Source organism: Prionailurus viverrinus, chromosome C1, assembly GCF_022837055.1.
Source record: "Prionailurus viverrinus isolate Anna chromosome C1, UM_Priviv_1.0, whole genome shotgun sequence".
NCBI lineage: Eukaryota > Metazoa > Chordata > Mammalia > Carnivora > Felidae > Prionailurus > Prionailurus viverrinus.
In genome coordinates this window covers 152,256,233-152,278,441 of record NC_062568.1, presented here as the reverse complement: position 1 = coordinate 152,278,441, position 22,209 = coordinate 152,256,233, and the positions used below count along the sequence as shown (strand labels likewise).

At 37.9% G+C, this 22,209-nt stretch overlaps 2 protein-coding genes across 2 annotated transcripts in view; one reads left to right on the top strand and one right to left on the bottom strand.

Annotated features, from left to right (window-relative positions):
• Positions 1 to 22,209, top strand: part of TNNI3K (TNNI3 interacting kinase) — a 310,813-nt gene that overhangs the window by 231,171 nt on the left and 57,433 nt on the right. The window lies entirely within an intron of this gene.
• Positions 1,005 to 22,209, bottom strand: part of LRRC53 (leucine rich repeat containing 53) — a 34,003-nt gene continuing 12,798 nt past the window's right edge. Inside the window, exons 2-6 of the mRNA XM_047872977.1 lie at positions 18,475 to 18,601; positions 15,371 to 15,484; positions 12,213 to 13,028; positions 6,497 to 7,012; positions 1,005 to 3,546 (exon numbers count right to left, since the gene is read on the bottom strand). Of these exons, the coding sequence (XP_047728933.1) occupies positions 1,247 to 3,546; positions 6,497 to 7,012; positions 12,213 to 13,028; positions 15,371 to 15,461 (3,723 nt within the window). The 5' untranslated portion in view covers positions 15,462 to 15,484; positions 18,475 to 18,601 and the 3' untranslated portion in view covers positions 1,005 to 1,246. The remainder of the gene's footprint in view (positions 3,547 to 6,496; positions 7,013 to 12,212; positions 13,029 to 15,370; positions 15,485 to 18,474; positions 18,602 to 22,209) is intronic.

The following is a 22,209-nucleotide window of genomic DNA, read 5'->3' as shown; positions in this document are numbered from 1 at the left end:
CATCTAAGAGTATTTACATTATTCTAGTAGTCCTTTAAGCTTAACCATTTGCCAAATATAGACATAAAGATAGTGATATATAAAGATATATTAAGAAATATATAAATATATAAACTATATAAAGATATAAAAATATAAAAATATATTATATATAGATAGGAGCAGAGAAAGTACAACCTTTTTCCCCCCACTAGGAAATATAAAATAGGGTAATATTGTATACCATGAAAGTATGCTTTGAATGTTTTATTGGGATATCAAAAATAAAATGGTTTCAGTATACCTCTATCTTTCCAATAACTCTGGCTTTGAATGAGAGAGGCTTATTCTACTATTACTTTTAAATCTAATATTTATAAGAACATTTAATTTCTGTGCACAAGGAGTACTCACACCAAAAAATTGTGACATGCTAAACTCAAGAGATCAAACCTTGAAAGCTTATACACTAATGGGTTATTTAGTTTTCAAAATCTTAATAATAATTGGCAATAAGGCTTGTTAAAATTCCTTTTGTTCAGGATCCATTGTGTTGATCTTGAAGCCCCATTTGTTCTTCTAAAATGATTGAAGCTGAGATCCCCACCTAGTGGATTTAGAGGATTTTACAGGTTTTACAGAACAAGCCTACTACCCCTGGAAATCCTTAATTTTTTTCTCTTATTGAAATAACAGGTTTTAAAAACTCTACTTAAGATCTAGGATAATTGTCAACAGAACAGTTGCAAATGGTTGAAATATACCAATATGCATATCAGCTAGACTACAGTTAACAAACAAAGCTCAATTTTTATTTTCATACCATAATTAGGAAAACAGATCAGGCACAAATATGAATATATAATCATCTGTGTAGAAAGCAATATTGTAATACCACTAATTGAGATGTGTACAGTAATTTCCATAAAATAAACATCAAGTGTAAACTGTTCAAGTACTTTTTTCTTATTTAATCTTTCATTTGCTTAAGGCTTTTTTTTTTATGTTTGTTTTCTTTTCCAGGACTAGACAAAACTTTTCTTTCCCATTTTTCTGTTCCTTAGAGAAGCAAACTCAATTAATTGTGTCAAACATATCTTGTGGCTCCATCTTTGATTTTTGCATTATATTCAGTCGTGCTTCTATTTCATTGATAACAATGAGGTACTGAGGATTTTTTCCTCCAAAATAATGCATTGGAAATGTATGCAAAGGCTAGGGGGTGTTTGTGTGTCCTTTTGAAGAAAGCTAACGTAGAAAATGATTATTAGTTGAGTTCTGCCTCTAAAGGTGATGTATTAACATAATCAGCAGATGGTGGATACAGTGTAGGTTTTGAAACAGAGTTTTCAGCTTCAGTTATTCTTCTAGGAATTAGAGGCACCTTAGTTTTTGTCTCAAAACTGACATCTTTTAACTCTGATAAGGAGGAAAGCCCCTCATGTATCTCCACTCTTACTGTACCTTCTTCATGTGTGTTGTTATCTTTATCTGGTTGAATAGTTTGAATGGCTCCCAAATCTTGCATATTAGTGTTAATTTCACTACAAGAAGGTCTATTTTCAGTTTCAGGGGAACACGTGATACTCAAATCCTTAGCCGTAATAGTAGCCTCAACAGAACTTGAATCATACAACATGTGTTTTTCACTTTTTCCATTTCCCCAAGTTTGCTGCATTTCCTTTCTGCTGCCTTTTAAGGTCATCTGTGAAGTCCTAACTAATGTACTAGAATTTGCCTCACTTTCATCGAGCATTTTATTCTCTTCTTTTTCTAATATTTTTATCTGTAGTGCTTCAGTGCCATCATCTCTAGGTAATGCATTTGTGCTGTCAATTTCTTTTTTGCCACTATTGGTTAGATTCCAAATGGCTTGAGTACTGAGAGAAGTACTGATATCTTTGAGAGTCTCTGTTCTATTTTGGTAGGGAATAGAATTTGTCTTCATCATTGTTAGGTCACCCTTGGCTTGTGTCTCAGAGGGAATGAGAGAGGAATCATAAGTTTCTGTTTGAAAAAGTTTTTTTCCTACATCATTTCCCTCATCCGTAATACAACTTTCCACAATTTGATGTGATAGTTTTGGTTTTGTCATTAATGTTTTTTCTTCATTTCTAAGTTGTTTATGACTTGAGTGTTGCTCTACATGTTTTAAAGTTTGATTTTGATCTAAAGTATGTTCCTTATAGGTGTCAGTCTTGTGGACACCTACAAGTTGTGTTTGATTCCCCAGAGACAAAGAAAGCTGATTTGGCTTAGTGGTCTTTGGTTTGTCCTGCTCCATGTGCTGGGTGGGCTCTGTTGCCTCTTGGTCAGTTGTCTCCCTGGTACTGCTGGGTGGTAAAACCTCATTTCCTGTACTTTCCCAGGTAGCTGGTAAGTACCCAGGAACATCCAATGCAAGGGGAGTTGCACCTTCCATTTGCTCAGTTGAGAACTGAGAGCTTGAATGCCTGTGTTCAGCTTTGATGGATGTGGGCTGAGGCAATTTTGACAGGCTGCTAGCAAGAATGAGGCCAGTAGGGTGACAGTTGACTTCTGTAGAGCTCTGGTTGACTAGAGGTAAGTCATTAGCACTGAGCAGAGGGGTCTTTTTAGTGTTTTTTTTGTAATGTGGGGTCTGCTTTGGAGCATGTTTGAGAGGCACACTCTTTGAAATGAGTCTAACATAGTTGTTACTCTCTGGCTGTTGGGAAAATTCTGCAGAGGACACAAGGTTTATACTGGCTTCTTTCTGAGAAGCTTTAGATAATTTATTCGGTGGTAACAATATGTGTTTCCATTTCCTTGGGAGTTCTGGCAAGGATTTTTCTGGATGGACTTTGACTTTTCTAAAAGGGTGTAAATTTAATTTTATCCTTGAAGTTTGTTTTTTAATTTTCCCTTTGAGATCAGTTTGATTGGTTCTCTTCTTTTTCAGAATCTGTGGATCAGTAAGCCATTTTCCTCCCTTGTTTCCCTCCTGAAGATTGACACATTTTTTAAGATCCAAGTTGGTCAGGTGGCTACATTGACTTTTCTGCTGTTTCCAATGGGTTGATGTTTTGGATACTAAATCAGGATTACAGAAGCTAACCCTCTTTGGGGAATATGTTTTCTTGATTTTTGTTGACAACCTTGATAACTCCATGTTGTCCTTACTCACAAGGAATTTTTCTATTGCACTGTTAATTTGGAATTGCTCTTTCTTAGCCTTTGAATGTTCTTTACAATTTGGCTTCTTTTCTTTCACATAATCTTGAAATTGATCACAGGGCACATATTTACAGATAAGAGAATTTTTCGGCTGAAAATACCTAGGCCTGCTCTGTTTTAACAGTCCACAAGGATCATCATATTTTGATCTATGTTTTTGTAAGACCTTTTGTACACAATGTTCCTCAGGCTCACAAGGCTTGGATGATGAGCCTGTAATAAAATGTCTCTGCCTGTGAGGTTGTAAGCCATTGTCTTTTTTTTCTATTGGAGGCTGCCATGATTCATTTGTTAAATGCTTTTCAAGACTTTCTCTTGCCAAGGCTGAACCGGATGTTGCATATCTTCTACTAAATGTGTCACTGTTGATATCTGCTGAACAATAAATGCAGAAATTTAGCAGTGAGCAGAGTTTTATTACCCCAACCAAACAGATGCTTAGAAACCTTATGAAAGGTGCAAAAATGATTCCTCTGATTATGGCAATTCTTGGATATTTCCTGATTTTTAACCAAACTCACAAAAGACTTTGGGTAGTTTAGTGTGTTTACAAGGCTACTCTTTATGGCCACATTTTAATCAGTTGCAATGCTGACCTAAAAGTTGCAGAATTAGAAATGAAAACATTCATAATTGTATGTTTTTACATTAGTTGTTGGTTATGTCAGCTTTAAAAATGAATAATAGCTAAACTCTTTTCACATGGCCAGCATAATTTTTTTCTGCATTAATTTCCCAGTTGGAACTAAATATTCGGAAGAACATGATACTGTATTGAGTAATGTTCATATTTCAAAGATAGAATAACCTCAGCAACAACAACAAAATAGTTATGATACTATTGGCTACAAAGCAGAGACCATATCTGCCTTATTTCCCATCACATAATATGGTATTAATTAAGGGGTGTGTGGGAGGCTCGGTTGGGTCAGCATCTGACTCTTCATTTTGGCTCAGCTCATGATCTCATGGTCCATGAGATTGAGCCTTGAGTCAGGCTCTGTGCTGACAGCAAAGAGCTTGGTTGGGATTCTGTCTCTCCCTCTCTCTCTGCCCCTCCCCCATGCACATGTGCACAGGTGTGCTCTTCCTCTCTCAAAAATAAACTTTTAAAAAATATATAGTATTAATCAAATATTTGTTAAATGAATGAGTATTTTGGAATATGGCCTTATCTTTATTGCGGAAATCTCTGTGAGTTTTAAATTGTACATGTTAGCATAATATTAATGATACATGTTAAATAATATTAATGACAAAAGTAATAGAAATATTTACCATTAATTAAGCATCTACTAAGAGCCAGGCATTGTGCTGAGTATTATACCTTCATTATCTCATTTAATATTCACAGAAGATGTGATCCACTGGACAAGTCCTATCATCCTATCACTTTTAAGGTGAAGAAATAAGCCTAAAGAGGTGAAACATTTCCCCTCATCACAGGTCCACTAATGATATGGGCAAAACTTGACCCAAGTCTGTCTGACACCAAACCCTATTCTCTTAACCCAATGCATATTAGACTTAAAATTACATCTTATAAGCGTACTGTCTCTTGTCTTCTGAAATTGTTTTACCAAGAGGAAGAAAGAAGTATTTCTGTTCAGCAATAGAAAGGAAGAGGTGAACTAAGCTTCACATTAGCATCTAACTTGAAGATTTGCCTTCAATTTTCTGCGTGACCTTGGAGAAGCTATTTACTCAATGGGTATCAAGAGACAAGACTTAGATGAGAATTATATGTGGGTGTAAAATTATTCTAGGGAAAGAATTTTAGCCTTTGTCAGATTCTAAGAGAGTTCTGTGACTCAAAGATAAATATTAGGAACTTTTGTACTACATAGTCTCTAAAGTCTCCCTTACTCCTGAAATACTATGGTTCTGTGTCCCCAAGTTTGAAGACATAATCAGAGTGACATTGCCTCTTACTGACTTCTTTTGTGGTCTTGGTTGTTTTTTCCTCAAATACCTGTCTTCTCTATCTCCATCTGCCTGGTAAGTAGCAGAATTTCAAGTCTTTCTTAAAAGTAAATATATTGATTTGACAAACAAATGTGTTCTCTGTGTGAAACAAGGGACTGGGTTTTAAATGGTTAAGAGACAGCATTCCCTTCAGTATAAGAGTTTCCCATAGAAAAGTTAAGGCATTGGACAAAGCTAACCATCTGTCTAAGGTGTGACTCTGTTGAAAGGGTAAGTACTTATTTCTTTATAAAATAAAGCCAATCTGATCTGGTTTCTATGGCAGATGTTTTGTTGTTGGGATTTTGTTTTTGTTTTTGTTTTTTTGCTTTTTTTCCCCCCTTGGCTATTCCTCTCTTAAATCAAATAATCAGTCCCCAGAAACTAGTAAGAACTGGAGTCTGGGGAATACAATGGAATAAATTCACATCCTGCCTTATGCCACATCTGAGACAGCATACGGGTTCATTCTTTTCCAATTGTCCCCAAATCCATCCTTAGGGCCATATCCTCATGGTGCAAATTTCTTGGTGCAGCACCTCTGCCATTCATATTTGAGAGAAAGCCCTGCTTGTTGTAAACCAATTCACATAAATGACAGGAACCTCTTTACAGAGAAACTGTCAAAGTTTCACTGCTGATCCTGAAAGCATTACCTTACTATTCAGGAAGGAAAAGGAAGACATTTAATTCATTGCCTCCACCTAAATATTGACATTGCCCATGTACGGTGGGTAGATGTCATGGCCAGATTCACTTGGCTCCCAACATGGGACGATGAATTAAGTCCTGACTTTCCCTGGACTGGGAAGTTATCATCCCTGACAGCTCAGCAAGCAAAGTGTGTGTCTTGACATCATTCCTGAAATGAATCACTAGCATTAGAAGGCTCATTCTTCTAACATGTCATGCTCTGAGAAGGTTGCTTACTGCAGAATTGGCATTAGAGCTCGAAGGATGTTGGAATAGAAGCCAATACTCAGCCTCTCATAAATCTTAACAGTATATTGCTATTTAAAAGGCTTCTTTTCTTAAAATAAATAAATAAATAAATAAATAAAAACCAAAACACTGTTAGGCATTGGATCAGAAAATTCACTTTCCAAAAGGCACAATATACACTTACTCTCAGCTCCTGGGCAGGGGGCGGGGGGGGGGGGGGGGTTTGTCCTCATCTACACGTCACCCCCAATCCACACCCACACCACACCCAGAGGGGTCCAGTATGTTTGTAAGAAGGATAGACTGGTGCTACACAATGATTTTTATGGCATTCTTCTATTGAGAAAATTAAAGGAGATTACCTCTTTCAGAGAAATTTAAACAGAGTGGGATTTTCTAAAACAAGACAACTCACCTATTGTTCTTGTTACATGCTGTGGCAGACTTTGAGGTTGGACTTCCCCCAACTCATGATTCCTTAGCTTTTTAACTCTCTTTGGACAGTATCTTGTAAGTAAGCTGGCTTCATTAAAAGCTGCCACATTCCCAGGAGGCTGTGAACATCCTGACTGCAGCAATCTGCCACCAAAGCAGAAGAAAGTGCTGTCTGCCCCATGGTCTTTCCCTTTCAGGTTTCTAAATGATCTGTCAAGGGCTGTGGACTCAGAGGCCAGTGCTGCTTGATGGCTGTTTTCCTGTAAAAGCGGCATTTCCTTTCTGGACCCCACAATGGACATGACCTTTATCTCGTTTTCCTGAGTTAAGTGGCAGTTACAGTATCCCTTAGTGTGGTAATTTCTTGCCTCATGAGCACACAGGGATTCATCGAAGGTTCTGCAACAAAGGTTTTCTGATGTGTGTTCATTTGCTTTGCCTTGTTGGAGTTTCCAGTTAAATACAACTAAACCTAGGCAAGTGAGACCAACAGCTCCTGTGACAAATAGAGAGACCATTAAAAGATAACATCATAGGAAGAAACGTATAAATCACCAAATGTGAAATCCACAAATATCAAGGTTAATGGTTTAAAGGGCATCAGAATAGGTGGGCAGTCTATCACCATGTAGAAAAATGTCAGTCCAGACAGAGGCTGTTTATTCAACATTGTTCTGTTTGTTAATTTGGATCTTTCTTTGTCTCTATTAAAAATTTTAAGAAAAAAGTGTCATCTGGAATATCTTTGGTAGAAAAAAAAGGGTTTTTTTCATGGACTGAGATTCATCCAAGATAAAATAATTCTTGCATTAAAGTTCTTTTTCTGCCTATAGGAAACCAAATTTTCTATTTCTTAATCCCATAGTGAATAAAAATAGACTATATTTAGTACGTACCTGGAAATTCCCATAGAACATAACCTCCTCCTATTACCATATTTTCATCAGCCCTAAAGATTCACCCACACCTCTGTAAAAGTCATTGGCTTCCTATTAGCATAAAGACCAAACTCTTGGCATCCAAGATTCCCTGCAGTCTGGCCATAACCTCCCTCCCTTGCCTACTTTTTCATTTTTCATTATTAAAACACTGTGTTTCAAACTCTTCATTAGTCTTAAAGTACTTCTGAGCCTTTGTGCACACCCTTAGTGATGCCTGCAATACTTTCTCCTATCTCTGCTTATTTGAAATTTATTTATCTTTTAAAAACTGAATCAATACCTCAAAATTTCTTGATATGTTTGCTGTTTTTTCCATCTTGTAAAGATCATTCCCTTCTATGAACTCCCACAATAAAATGACTGACGTCTAATCTCAGACTGTCTGGTACTGTTCTTTCATGTTCTTTGTATGTGTAGCTTATTCTCTGAATAAGTTTACTCTAAATAATATAGTTTATTCTCTGAATAAAATTATAAAGGGCAGTGTTTCTCAAACTCACGTGCAGAGTCTAACCTGTTTAGACATCCCTGTTTCCCATCTTGACAAACGGCATGCTCAACCACCTAGATGTTCAAACCAAAGTCTCTGAGTTATACCTAACTCCCTCTCTGTCACAGTGATTTCCTTCTTTCTCAGCACTTATAACAGTATAAAATTATTGGGTTCACTTGCTTGCTTGTTCACTGTCTGTCTCTCCCCTGCCCCCGCCCCCCGCCCCATGCCGCTAGAATTAAGCACTATGAGGAAATGGACCTTTTCAGTCTTGTTCACTCTGTATCTCCAGTACCCTTAACTCTAGCACAAGCACTCCAGAAATGTTTATTGAATATTCTTAAATAAACAGAAGGGATTCTGTTTATGAGTTCTAATAATGAAATGCACTGAGTGGTCTAATGTTACAAATGGTGATTGGGAAGACATGGCATCACTATCAACTGAGCTAGGAGCTCTGTCTTCTAAGTCTAGCTCTGACCATAAATTGCCGTGTGACCTCAGGCAAGTCATTTCCCCTAGAGAACACAGTTTCCTGACACTGGAAATGAGAACAGTGAAAGAGATGATGTCAGCATTTTAGACTTTTCAATTGACTGCACCATGCCTGGTTCCCTCCACTGCAGGCAACTTTAATGAAAATATGATGTTATTTTTTGAACTTGAAAGAAAAGGGAAAGTGTCAGGCATGGTCGCTTCCTTGTTCTGTTAAGGATGAAGATTCCAAAGAGAACAGCAGCCGCTGATACAAAACTTCAACCTTTGGGTAGTTTACTAGATCTTGAAGTCTTATAAGCTTCATTTTAATTTAGTTGACAACAGTATATTCTTAGTGCTGTCACAGTTTGAAATAATTTAATATCTATTGAAGACTCAACATTTTTTAAAAGTAGTAGCAAAATGTAGACCAGAATGTTTTTATTGCCAGATCCTAGAGCTAGGGTTATTCCAAACAACGGTTTCAGCTTTAAAATATTAAAAACATATGAAAATACGAAAATTTTGGAAACACTCCATATCTCTTACATGGGGTAAGAAAACTCAGGATTCAAAGCTTTGTTCTGACACTTCCCTTGGGCAAGTTTAAAAAAAAAAGAAAGAAAGAAAAAGAAAGAAAGAAAGAAAGAAAGAAAAAGAAAGAGGGTATTTATTTATTTATTTTGAGAAAGAGAGAAAGAGCAAAAGGGGCAGAGAGAGAGGGATACAGACAGAATCCTAAGCAGGCTCCATGCTGTCAGCACAGAGCCCGATGCAGGGCTGGAACTCATGAGCCATGAGATCATGACCTGAGGGGAAACTAACAGTCAGATGCTAAACCAATTGAGCCATCCAGGCACCCTCCCTTGGGCAAGTTTTCTAACCTCTCTGAGCCTTATTTTTCCACCTCTGTCAAACAGGGATGATTACTACCACTCAGAAATTAAGTGAGGTAATATATGTGACATATTTAATGCAGTGCTTTGATTAAAGTAAGGTTCAGTGAATTATCAACATGATTCATGATTATGATTGTTGCTTCTATTGTTTAGATTTGCTATTGCCCTATTAGGTCCTAGAACACTTAATGGTTGGGGGAGGGGAGAAGGATTAAAAAGTCCAAAAAGTAAAATCATTAAGAGAATACTTTGTATGGCTGGTGCAGTTACTAAACCAAATAATAAAGGAAATAAAGACCTAAAATTTTTTAAATACATGCATCAGCCATTGAAATGAGAGTAGGCATAATCTGATTATAGGGTAAATTTCTCCTCTAATTGTGTCTAAATGGCAAGGAACCACTCACTCTCCTGCTGTTGATGCTAGAAGTATGTCTGTATCACATTACCACTCAGGTATGGTCACTTTCTATTAGTGCAGGGAGCAGAAAGCAGCAAATGAAGCTTGTAGGCAGGCTGAACGTGCTATTAAGGAGATGGTTGAATTTTCATTGCCATGGGCATTGTTGCTATTTTTAAGAGGTTGTTCTAACAATCTTTCTGAGTTGGAAAAACAACAATAACAACAAAAAACAAATTTAATAAGTTCTCATTGGAAATGTTAGAGCTTCATGAAATCTTTCTCTTTTCACCCACCAATTCAGAGTAGGAAGTGTTAAGATGTTAGCGTTTGATGCCAAATAATCACTTAATAGTTTTAAATTCACTGAATATGATTATATTCCCTGGAATTGTAATGATTTACTGTAGCCAAAGAAGGAAAGGGAAATCAGAGGTCAAATTATAGTTCTAAGTCTTTTACCCCATAATCTACAGGTATAGATTATTGACTACACTTTTACTTCAAAAGGAGTAGAGTCTTAATAGAATAAATTGTACACAATCAGAGTTTTTTAAAAGACAAACACCTTCTCAAAACAGCATCTGTAACAATTACTCAGTGAAAGATGCATTATGATACTTTCACACTTTAAAACTTAACATGTGTGTATTCATAACTATAAGAATTTACCCATGCTTCCTATTATAAGCTTCCTATTATTTTGACAAACCTTTGAATCTTCCAGAATTTATATCCATCTCTACACTAACATAAGTTGTTAGTAAAATCTTTTCCAAAAATAGATATAAAAATACCTAGAAGATACTGAAAATCTCTATTGTAATATTTCCAAAATTATGCCCTACAAAACACTAATGTAATGAAATCCTCTGTGAAAAAAGAGTTAATGGTTAAATGAATTTGAGAAGTGCTCCACATTGTATGAACTTTGGGGTTCATAATGCTTATTAGAAAATGAAAGGCAATGAGGAAAACACTGCAGTAAAGAAGTCGGTTTCACTTTGTTTAGTCCAGCATTACCCAAATCTATTTGAGCCCCACAACATTTTGCATCTGTGTATGTTCTTATCGAAATATGTATTAATTATTCCCTAGAACTAGTCTTTGAACTCTAGCATTCTCGGACATTTAGGGTAAAACTCCCTGCCCTATTATTTTTGTCTTTTATGGTAAATTATTTCTTAACACTTATAATTACTGACATGGTTACACAGTTTTTAAAACAATTTATCTTTCTGAGAGGATTAAATTCACTTCCAAGTGAGTTTGATTATTGCCGATGATAGTTCATTGTTTAGACCTGACTCTGGTTTCCAACTATTCTGATTAAAAGTGTAACTCTCAGGAGGAGTTGAAAATATGATGTTCAGATTTCACTGGAAACCTACTATAGAATAATTATATATAGCACATATTCAAAACCTTCATTTCAGTCCTGGATGTCATTTGCCCAGCCTCTGGTCTTCTAGCTTTGAGGAACCACCTCCCACCCCACCCCACCCTACCCACCACTCCTCGCCATGGTTACCTACAAGTGCTAAGGATTTCACCATGAACTACAAGCATAGGGGGAAAATACACATTCCAGGTAGATGACTCAAGAAATCTCATGTGTATTTGATCTTTGACTAATGACACTAAGTACCACTTTATATCATTCATCCAGTGAAAGGTAACAATAGCTGATGCATAGTTAAAGAAATGCTTAAACTACCACAGCAAAATAATAGAGTTGAAAATTATCTTCTGCTTAGTCAATCTGGGGAGGTATGCGCCAAGTTTAGGAATGAGTTAGACAAACAGAAATCTTGTAAGAATTCAGAACCCCCAAATAGGAGGAAATCAAGGCAGAGAGAGGCTAAATAACATGCCCAAGGTCACATAGCAAGTAAGAGGGGAGCCAGGATTCAATCTTGGGCAATCTAATTGCAGAGCTCGTGTACTTAATCATTGTGCTGTACAACCATTATAGAGCAGGACTGCATGTGATTGTCCTTAATAGCACGTCCTCGTGCACGTGGTTAAGCCCACCAATTCTTACTATCCCATGGGGAGGCATACACATGTATGTGAGTGCCTTGAGGAAAGAGACCACATCTCATCACTTTTTAATCCCCATTCCTAGCATTTTAATGAATGTACCAGTAGTTCATGGCAGATGGATGATGATGAAATATAGATACTATTCCCACACTAGACAAGATAACTGAAGTCTAAATAGCAAGGTAATAGACTCAGGATTACAGGGGTAGTTATACCAAGACCTAGCCCTTGAATTCTGGTCCAAGCCCCTTTCTTCTGTTAGCTTCTCTGCAACAGGAAATTCTAACAACCTGTGCCAAGTTAATCACTATCCTCCCACATTCAGTGACAACCTCTCCCTTCCAAAGCCCTGGAAAATTTCCCCAATTTCCCAGGATTGGCATCATTCAGTGTATTTTAAGAATATGGAGAAGAGTTGGACACATTTCTCCGTGGCATACCTGCAAAGCCAAGGACAGTCAGCAGGGCCACATCCTGCCCTGGGAGGAGGGAACTTCTGTCCTTTAGAACCAGAGTCAAGTTGGGAACCTTGGAATCACAGTTGGTCTCAGACAGCTTTAGCACACTCTTTGCAATAGCCACCGCTGTGTCAGACGGCTGACAATTTAGGTCCTTGGCATTCCTGAGCATGTGAGCAGAAGACTTAACGTAGTTTCTTAAAAACCGGGCAAGAGGGTAGAGATCACAAGAGCAGCTCCACTGGTTCTTATCTAAACTCAGAAGGATCAACTGCTTCAGTGGAGTGAAAACATCTGGCATGTGGGCCAACCTATTTCGAGAAAGGTCCACTTCCTGTAGTTGAGGCAAGGGCTGGAAGGCATCTTTCCCAATGTAGGAAATAAAATTGTTAGATAAATCCAGATGCCTGAGACTGTGGAGCTTTGTGCCTCCAAAAGAACTGTCTGTCAGATTAGTGATCTGATTCCCATCCAGTTGGAGCCGGGTCAGGCCCTTGGTGTTTCGGAACCAGGACCCTTGCAGGGTGCGGAGAGCGTTATTGCTAAGCACCAGAACCTGCAGACTGAGAAGCCTGCTGAAGGTGTGATCAGTAAGCGAAGAGCTGGATATGCGGTTGTGCTCCAGCAACAATGTCCGCAACTTTGAGAGGCCATGCAGGGCATCTTCCCGAACATCCTCGATGCCATTTCTGCTCAAGGAGAGCAAGGCAAGATTAAACAAGAGAGACAAGTTTGTGCTGTCTATAGTGGAGAGGTATCCATCAGTGATGATTAAAACCCTCGTGGTCACAGGGGCTGCTGTGGGGAAGAAAAGCACACACCAGAAACAAGGCACACACAAGTGAGAGGAGAGTACAGTGGAGAGCTGAGACAATCGATGCCCTCTGAGCAATCTTATCACCTGGGTAAGAACAATAAACAAAATGAAAATAATTCTCTGATTTCTCAGTTTAAAGGGAAGCTGGCTCTTTATCAGAATGATGGATTTTTATATTCTTTGTTTCTATGACATGTTTATTTGAGAAACATAAACCCATCTGTTCCTTTCCATGTCAAAGTTAATTCACTGTTTAGAATTATCACCACTGATTTTTTTTTTGAAGGTGGCTTTATAGGCTTCTCCTCTGTGAGGCTGTGCAGTGACCTGCTCCAGCCCTGTTGGCCCCAAGCAGATTCCCCCAAGAGCCAAGCCTGGGTCTGAGCTTCCTAACCCATTTCCCACCATCAGTGTATATTGATGCTGTGAAAGCAGTCACCTTTTCTTTCAAACTTAAAGGTATAGGTTGGATGGGAGGAGTGAAAAGGAGGGTTGGTTTCTGCTTTTTAGCTCCAGGTTAAAAGTTGGCAACTTGGTAAGGATCCATATTCTCTCCGGATGACCTGAGGATCTGTCAGTGGGGTTCTCATTATAGTCTGGGCCATCTTGGCCTCCTCCCTAATATCTGTTCCCTCCAATGAAGTATATCATGTGATGGCAGGTGGTACTCAGGGCTTCCGACTGTTAAATCCCTTCACCATAATCACCTCAGAGCCATCACTGCTCTGTCATTAGAAATCAAAGCATTTTAACTCAATAAAGATGTATTATAATCAGGAGTTATTGTAACACATCTTTATCATGCTAAAATTGTTTTGACTGCAAATGACAGTGTCATAAAGATGGAAGAGACCATTGTCCCTGGGAGGTCTACAGGTGATATTTGAACAATCAACCATGGGGGAAGCAAATCACAATTCCCTTATGGAATTCAGACTTGCACTGCTGAAACAAAGAGATAAAAAAATGTAAAAAAAAAAACAAAGAATTTTCACAGTGCCTTCTCTTGGAAGAATTGTTCCCATCTCTACAGCACCAGCAAGCTTAAGTCATGGTGGTTTTTTTTTTTTTCTTCATAGTATTATCACTGATTATTTGAATTCTATTAATTCTGGCCAGTTTAGCATTTTGTTTCTCTCAATATTGTTTTTGATATGGGTTGAGGGAGTTTCATTTTATGGATCCCCAGTTCTCTAGGGATTTATCGAGTCTGAGGGAGCAGGCTATTGATTCTGTCAATTACTTCTTGTCTAGGACTAGACAGACGCTCCACCCACAGGTCATCCATTTACTGCTCTGTGTTTATGAAATTTAACTTCACAAATGTGACGTACTGTAAACGAGAAGGAAGATAGAGAGGTGCGACAAGGTAGATGAGGAATATTTGTTTCTTAGCGACATCAGCTATCTCCGATGGGGGGCTGGGGCGGGGGGAAGGAGTGAAGTCAGGAAATCTATTTGAGAGGGTAGGATTTTAGTGTTTAAGTGTTTTTGATACTAATTGGAAGCCGTGTACAACAAACTACCCTTGAAACTGTCTCTCTCCTGTCAGGAATGACAATAACTTCTATCTCTTAATTCTCATAGAGTCATAGGATTTTCAAAATGAAAAAAAAAATCAGCTTCATTTGCTCCATCTTAACTCGGGCTTGTTTCTGAAATTTTTCCATTGGAAGAACTTATAGCTTGTTTATCTTGTCTTGGATATCAGAATGTAAATCACATTCTCCTCAAATTTGTTAATAAGGTGTCTTATTAAATTGTTGACTTAAGCAAGCAATATGTAATGAATACAGGCAGTGTATCTTGTTAGCATTTCTACAGCTCATTTACCACCAATAAAAAAAGACTAGACTTTCAAAATTAGATGCACTTTGATAATAATCTGTTTTTCTGGTACATCACTTAATCTTACTAATGTTGAGCAATTGTAGTTCAGGTTTCTGATTCATTGATATTTTTTTCCAGCCAGCGGTAGGGTTCACATATGCACAAAGTGTGGACAAAAATATAATTAAAGTGGCTTGCTTTTTTTTTCTTTTCTTAGAAAAAAGTATGTAGCTGCATGAAATGGTAGTATTCTTTTGTAATAGCAGAATATTTCAGTTGCCTCTGCAGGTCTTAACATAGCTTTGGTTGAGACCACCAGGAATAGGAAAAATAAAATAATAGTATCAGTCTTCAGTCACTGTGAAAAGCTTGCTCTTTAAAAATTTACCTCTTTCAGGCTGGGCCCAGAGAGCACTCAGTGTAATGAAAGCCATGGCAATGGATTTGCCAGATACACTTAACACTTTCTTTTAAGAGTTATTGGTTTTATTACCTACTATATAGGTGAGCTGGTGACAGAGGGTCACATCTTTGGCGCACACCACACATGACGCAGGGCAGGCCGCCACCACCTGCAGCATCATGGCGAAGAGTATGAGCCATCCACCTGAAAGGAGAGAGCAGGCACATCATGATGTTGGTATTTATTATCCGTGCTTTCAGTATAGTCAGCTCAGGAGCCATTTGGGTGATTTTTGCTATTTAATGAGCACCTTGGGTTCTCACAAGATGCCAGATAAATAGCTAGAATTCTTAATTTGTGTATAATTTAAACCAAACTTTTAAAGCATTTGGCCATAAATTTAGAGACCTCATATCCACGGCACACACATTAGTACAGATTACTTAAGAATTAAATTACTTCGTAATTTTTTTTTTTTTGCTTATACATTATCTTATTTAATTCTTTTAACTCTGCAACTCAATTTGAGGCTGAAAAACTGAAGTTTGGAATGGTTAATCAACTATCTAAAGTCACATAGCCCTTCAGTATTTAACCTCACCATCTTTTAACTCTCTGTTAAGTGTTCTTTCTAGTGTGCAGAAGTTAATCTCAGGCACTGAATCTTACATAAGTACAAGCAAATTATTCTGTACAGATATAGATGCCATACTTAGAAAGGGAGTCTGGAGGAGCATTAAAATCACAAGCTCTACCTAGCTTTGAATTCAGTTCTGCTCTTTACTGATGATAGTATCTTAGGTAAATTACTTCTTTTTTCTTTTATGCCTTTTCATGTTTGAAATAGAAATAATAACAAATGTTTACATTATAGAGCATATTGTAAAAATTCAATAGAATGCCCTATTTAATAAATGTCAAATTCTACCATTATTTTTATGCTCTTTCAGCCCTCCAATGAAATGTTAACATAATTTGGATATAATATTCCCCAAAGCCTATTTATTTATAATGTATTCTCTGACTGATTTGGGGAGGGGGAGAATATGAAACACATTTTATAATAAAAAACTCTCTATATGATAACATAGTTTGTGAATTAAATAAAATGTAAATAAAACATAAAATCATTAATTCTGTCATTCGTTCAACAATATATATTGAATGCCTTCTGTAGTCTGGACACTGCTAACATCAGTGGGAATAATGTAGTGACAACAGTAAATCCCTGCCCTCATGGGGCAGACATTCCATAAGAGATATAAACGACAAATAAAGAAATATGAAAATGGGTATTAAGTCATCTGGTAATAAGAGCTATGAAATAAATCAAGCAAAAAAAGGGAGCAGATAGCACTGGCTTGGGGGTTCTAAATATGGTGAACAAGGGAAAACTCTGATAAAGTAGCGTTTGAACAAAGACCTGGAGGAGGTGAAGGCACTGGTCAGTTCTGGCAGAGAGAATAGAGAGAATACTGAAAGCAAAAATCAATGGGAGCCCGGTGTGCTTGGCCTGAGGAGGTTAGCGTGACCAAGAACACAGTAGGAAGGGAAGGGAAGGTCAGGCTATGTGTGCCTTACAGATGAATGTAAGGGTTTAGGTTTTTATCCAGATCAGATGAGTGTAATTGGAGTCTTTTATGAGTGATATTAGTTGATCTGTAGTACATTTTTATTTTTATTTTTCCAACGTTTATTTATTTTTGGGACAGAGAGAGACAGAGCATGAACGGGGGAGGGGCAGAGAGAGAGGGAGACACAGAATCGGAAACAGGCTCCAAGCTCTGAGCCATCAGCCCAGAGCCTGATGCGGGGCTCGAACTCTGGACCGCGAGATCGTGACCTGGCTGAAGTCGGACGCTTAACCGACTGCGCCACCCAGGCGCCCCTGTAGTACATTTTTAAATGATTATTTTGGCTACTGTGTTGGTTACTCTAGCTTTGTAATATAGTTTGAAATCAGGCAGCATGAGGCCTCCAGTTTTGTCCTTTTTCAAGATTGTGTTGGCTATTTGGAGTGTTTTGTGGTTTCATACAAATTTTAGGATCATTTGTTCCATTTTCATGGAAATACGCCTTTGGAATTTTGGTAAGGATTGCACTGAATCCATAGATTGCTTTAGGTAGTATGGACATATTAACAATATGAATTTGTCCAATCCATGAGCACAGAATATCTTTCCATTTATTTGTGTATTTTTCAATCTCTTTCATCAACATCTTATAGTTTTCAGTGTACAGATCTTTCACCTCCTTAGTCAAATTTATTCCTAAGGGTCTTATTCTTTTCAACATAAGTAAAAATGGTTTTGTTTTCTTAATTTCGCTTTCTGACAGTCCATCACTAGTGTATAGAAATGTAACAGACTTTTGTACATTTGGTTTTGTATCTTGCAACGTCACTGGATTTTCTTATCAGTTCTAACAGTTTTTTGGTGGAGTCTCAAGGGTTTTCTGTCATGCCATCTACATGTAATATCATGCCATCTATAAATAGTGACAGTTTTACTTCTTCCTTTCCAATTTGGATACCTTTTATTTCTTTTTCTTGCCTAATTACTCTAGCTAGGACTCCCAATAAATACTAGGTTGAATAAAAGTGGCAAGAGTGGCATTCTTGTCTTATCTCTGATCTGAGAGGAAAAGCATTGAGTTTTTCACCATTGAGTATTATGTTAGCTGTAGGTTGGTTATCATGTTGAGAATACTTTTGACAGGCAAAGAACAAAAGCAGCAAAAGTAGTTACAAGGCAACTATAAAACTACAAGAAAGAGATGATGATGGTTTAGATGAAAAATAGAGGTAGATTATGGATAATTTTTCATTATGATGCAATTTAATGTAACAAATTTGAGCTCAGACAAGCTATCCTGTACAATGGAACATGTGAGGTAATCAGGAATAAATAAGGCATGGCTTATTCTCAAAGCACTTTCTAGTTAGTGACATAAACACATAAATACCTAGTTATAACACAAGGAAGAATGAAGTAAATCTAAACAAAGTTGCAAAATTAATGTTTGGAATCACTTGAACACTTAACGAAGGATGTATCTTGTGAGTTGGGCCTTGAAGAGGGCAGAGGATTTCTACAGGCAGAGAATAAGAGTTAGATAATTCTAGTCTGAGAAAATAGTAACAATGTCCTACATTAGGCAAAAGACCTAATGTCAGTTCATTTTTTTAAGCCTACCTGAGCTGCTTAGTCAACCCCATGCATATGTGGTCCAGAGGTCAGCCAGAGATTTAAACAGAGTTTATATGCAGATCCTGGGGCTCCCTTTCTCAGACTCTTTTCTTCCAGAATCTCCCCTCATTTTCTAGCAGGATTCTAGGATGGCCACCAAGATCCCTGCCCCCTGGTATACGTGCCAAGGATAATCCCCTCCCCTTAAATATGGGCAGAACTCATGAATATGATGAAATATTACTCCTATAATTATGTTTCTTCATATGGCAAAAGGAAAAGCATCCTAGGTAGGCCTGATCTAATCAGATGAACCCTTTAAGAGCAGAGAATGTTTCTCCAGTTGTCACAGAGGAAGAAGAGAAACATGTCCTTGCTGGCCAGGAAGAAAACAAATGGCCATGTTGTGAACGACTTAATAGGGACCATGTGGCAAGAAACTGCATTCTCCAGAATCTGAGTCATCCCTGAATTACTATTGGCAAGAAAACAGCAACCTGAGTCATACAACCACAAGGAAATGAATTCTTAAAAAAAAAAAAAAAAAATTAACATGTATTTATCTTTGAGAGACAGAGAGAGAAAAGCATGAGCAGGGGAGGGGCATAGAGAGAGGGAGACACAGAATCCAAAGCAGGCTCCAGGCTCTGAGCTGTCAGCGCAGAGTCTGACACGGGGCTCGTACTTGTGAACCATGAGATCATGACCTGAACTGAAGTCAGACGCCCAACCAACTGAGCCACCCAGGAGCCCCTGAAATTATTTCTTCAATAACCAGTGATCTTAGAAGAGGTCTTGAGCCTCAGATGAGAATCACAGTGCTAGCTGACACCTTGATTTTAGTCTGGTGAGACCCTGAGCAAAGGACCCAGTTATTTTGCACTCAATTCCTAACCCATGGAAACTGTAAGATAATAAATGGGTATCGTTTTAAACCAACTAAATTTGTGATAACTTGTTATAAAACCATAGCTAAAAAACTTTGATTGCCCTGAATTTTATCTTCTGGTCGTTTAAGCAACCAAGCCTGCAGGCTTTCATAAGAATTTTAATTGTTCCCTAAGACGTAGATGAGGTCTGCCCTTAGGGTAGGTGTTGTAAAAAAATTTTTAAAGCGGAAAACTTACTACATGCCTTTCCTTTTTTCTAATTGACTCCCCTCCAGAATCTACCAGCTTTTGTTCCCTCTCTTCTGCCTTCAGGTAGCTGTCTTTTATATTTAGTCCAGAGTTTACAGCTGTCTGGGGGAGGGTCCATCTGCTATAAATGCTATCTGACCATTCAGTTTCTGGATACCCTTTGAAAGCAGAATGAATGTGATTTCCTGGTAGATTAGGAGCAAGAGTATGACAAAGAAAGAAATTAGAGATTAGTCTATGGTTTTTGGCCTCTGTAAGTGAAAGGATGGTGTTGCCATTTACTGAAGCAGGGAAGACTATAAATATAAGAAATTGCATATGTGAATTTAGCCTAGGGAGTGTACTGGGCTAGATATAGATATTTGGGAGTTGTTTTTTAAAACCATGAGACAGAATTAAACCCTCAACAAATTAACTCTAAAGATAGATGAGAAGAGACCCAAAGCCTGAGTCCTGGTGCAATCCAGAATTTAAAGATAAAGAAGAAAAGCAAAATTAACAGAGGAGACTGAGAAAGAGCAAGTGAGAGAAGAGAAAAATAGTGAGAAGTAGTGCCCTTAAATCCTATTAAAGAATGTTTCAGGCATAAATGAATGATTACCTGTATTTAATGCAGTGCCAAATAGGCTGAGCTTTGAAACTTAACCTTTGAATTTAGCAATGTGGAGACAGGTCTTTGTATCCTAAACAAGAGCAGGGTTAGCAAAGTGTTACAGGAGAAAACGTGATTTGGGTGGAGATCACATGGAAGGAATAAAGTAAAAGACTGTGAATTTAGGCAATTCTTTTGAGCAATTTTGGCGAATAGAGAAAATGGAGTACTAGCTTGAGGAAGAAGTGTAGTCAAGAGTTTTATTCTGTTGCTTATTTGTTTTTAAGATGGAAGAATTAATAGTATGTTGGGATTAAATAAAAGAAACATTGGTGATGCAAGAAAAGTAGAAGGGAAAATTATTGTTAGAGCAATACCCTTGAAGATAGGCAGGGATAAGAATTGGCCTCAGATAGAATCAGGCAAAATTCATCCATAAAAGGGGGACTGAAGGCAAATTATGTGAATTTAGGCATTGGTGAGTGGTCAATGTAGTAGTGGGAATTAGACATTTGAGGAAAGAGGAGAAGGTACAAGACAGGTCTGGAGTGTGGAAGAGTGAGTGGACTAAAAATGTGTAATCTCCCAAGGGAGTACTGAGGGTGCACTTGAGGTTAGAGTGAAATGATTTTTTTTTTATTGTTGAGAAAGAAAAAGAGAGAGAGAGAGAGAGTGCACACCTGTGTGGGTGAGGGGCAGAGAGAGAAGCGGGGGGTGATGGGATTTGAAGCAGGCTCTGCAGTGACAGCAGAGAACCTGACGTGGGGCTTGAACTCACAAACCATGAGATTATGACCTGAGCTGAAGTTGGACACTTAACCAACTGAGCCACCCAGGCTTCCCTAGAGGGACATGATTTTGAAGTAAGTCCAGTCAGGATGGATTCAGTCAAGATTGGGATTTTTCCCAATACTGTATAAAAGGCATGATAAGGCAAGGGAGTTGAGGTAGTATGGAAGAGAGTGATTATGATTGCCAGTGAAATCTAAGCTAAACACAGGAAGAAACAAGGTGAGTAAATGACAGTGAAAAGGTGGTAAGATGAACAAAAAATAGGGGAGATTAGATGAAAAGTAGGTAGATAGATAGATATGGACGTATGTATGTACATAGAAAATATTATCAAAAACATGTTTTTTTTAAGGCTGAGTGATAGATACATGAAGGTTTATTGAATTGTTTTCTCATACTTTAGGGTATATTTGAAAATGTTCACAATAAAAAGTTGGTTTCTTAAAGTGGTAAGATGGTTTGTGTAGTTAAAGATTGTTGGAGTCAGGGTTTCAGAAGAAGTAAGCTAGAAAGAAAGGAGATATAGAGCCAAGATAGTGATCTGATGGAAATTGACAGATTGGAGACACTGAAGGGTTGCAGACCTTGTTAGTAACAGGGTCTATCTAGGGAGCTATGTGACTACCTACCAGGAAGGTGGGGTGTAAGATCAAGGCAGAAGAGGAGACAAAGGAACCCAGAGGTCAGACTATTGTGATGATGAGCTACATGGATATTAAAAGCACTAAGTAGTGTTAGCATGGCAGGAAGCCAAACACTAAAGCCTTCAAAGAATGGGGGAGAATGACTGGTGGGAGAGCTTGATGAACCGGTGGTTTTTAGAGGAGAAACCATTCGGAAGTTGCAGGAACAGTAAGGAAGACCCAGAACTCTACTCACCCCATCACCTCCCCCACCAACCAGAAAGTACCAGGAATATGCAAGATAAAACAGTTTCCACTTGAGTGGGCTCTAGGGGAAGTAGTGTCCTCAGGGGAGGGCTAGATATTAAGGGAGAAATTGTTCTACTAAGAATCTAAATTAGCCGGTTACTGCACCTGAATGTTAAATTGGGCTATCCACCTCCTGGCAGTAAAAGTTACATAAAGGAGAAATGATAGGTTGTATAGTCCTTAGGATCTGACAAAAGGAGGCATATAATTTCTTCCAAAGAGAACAATACTTTCTAAAATTCCCAGAATTTTTTTCATAGATCCATAATCATTTTTGTATCCCTAG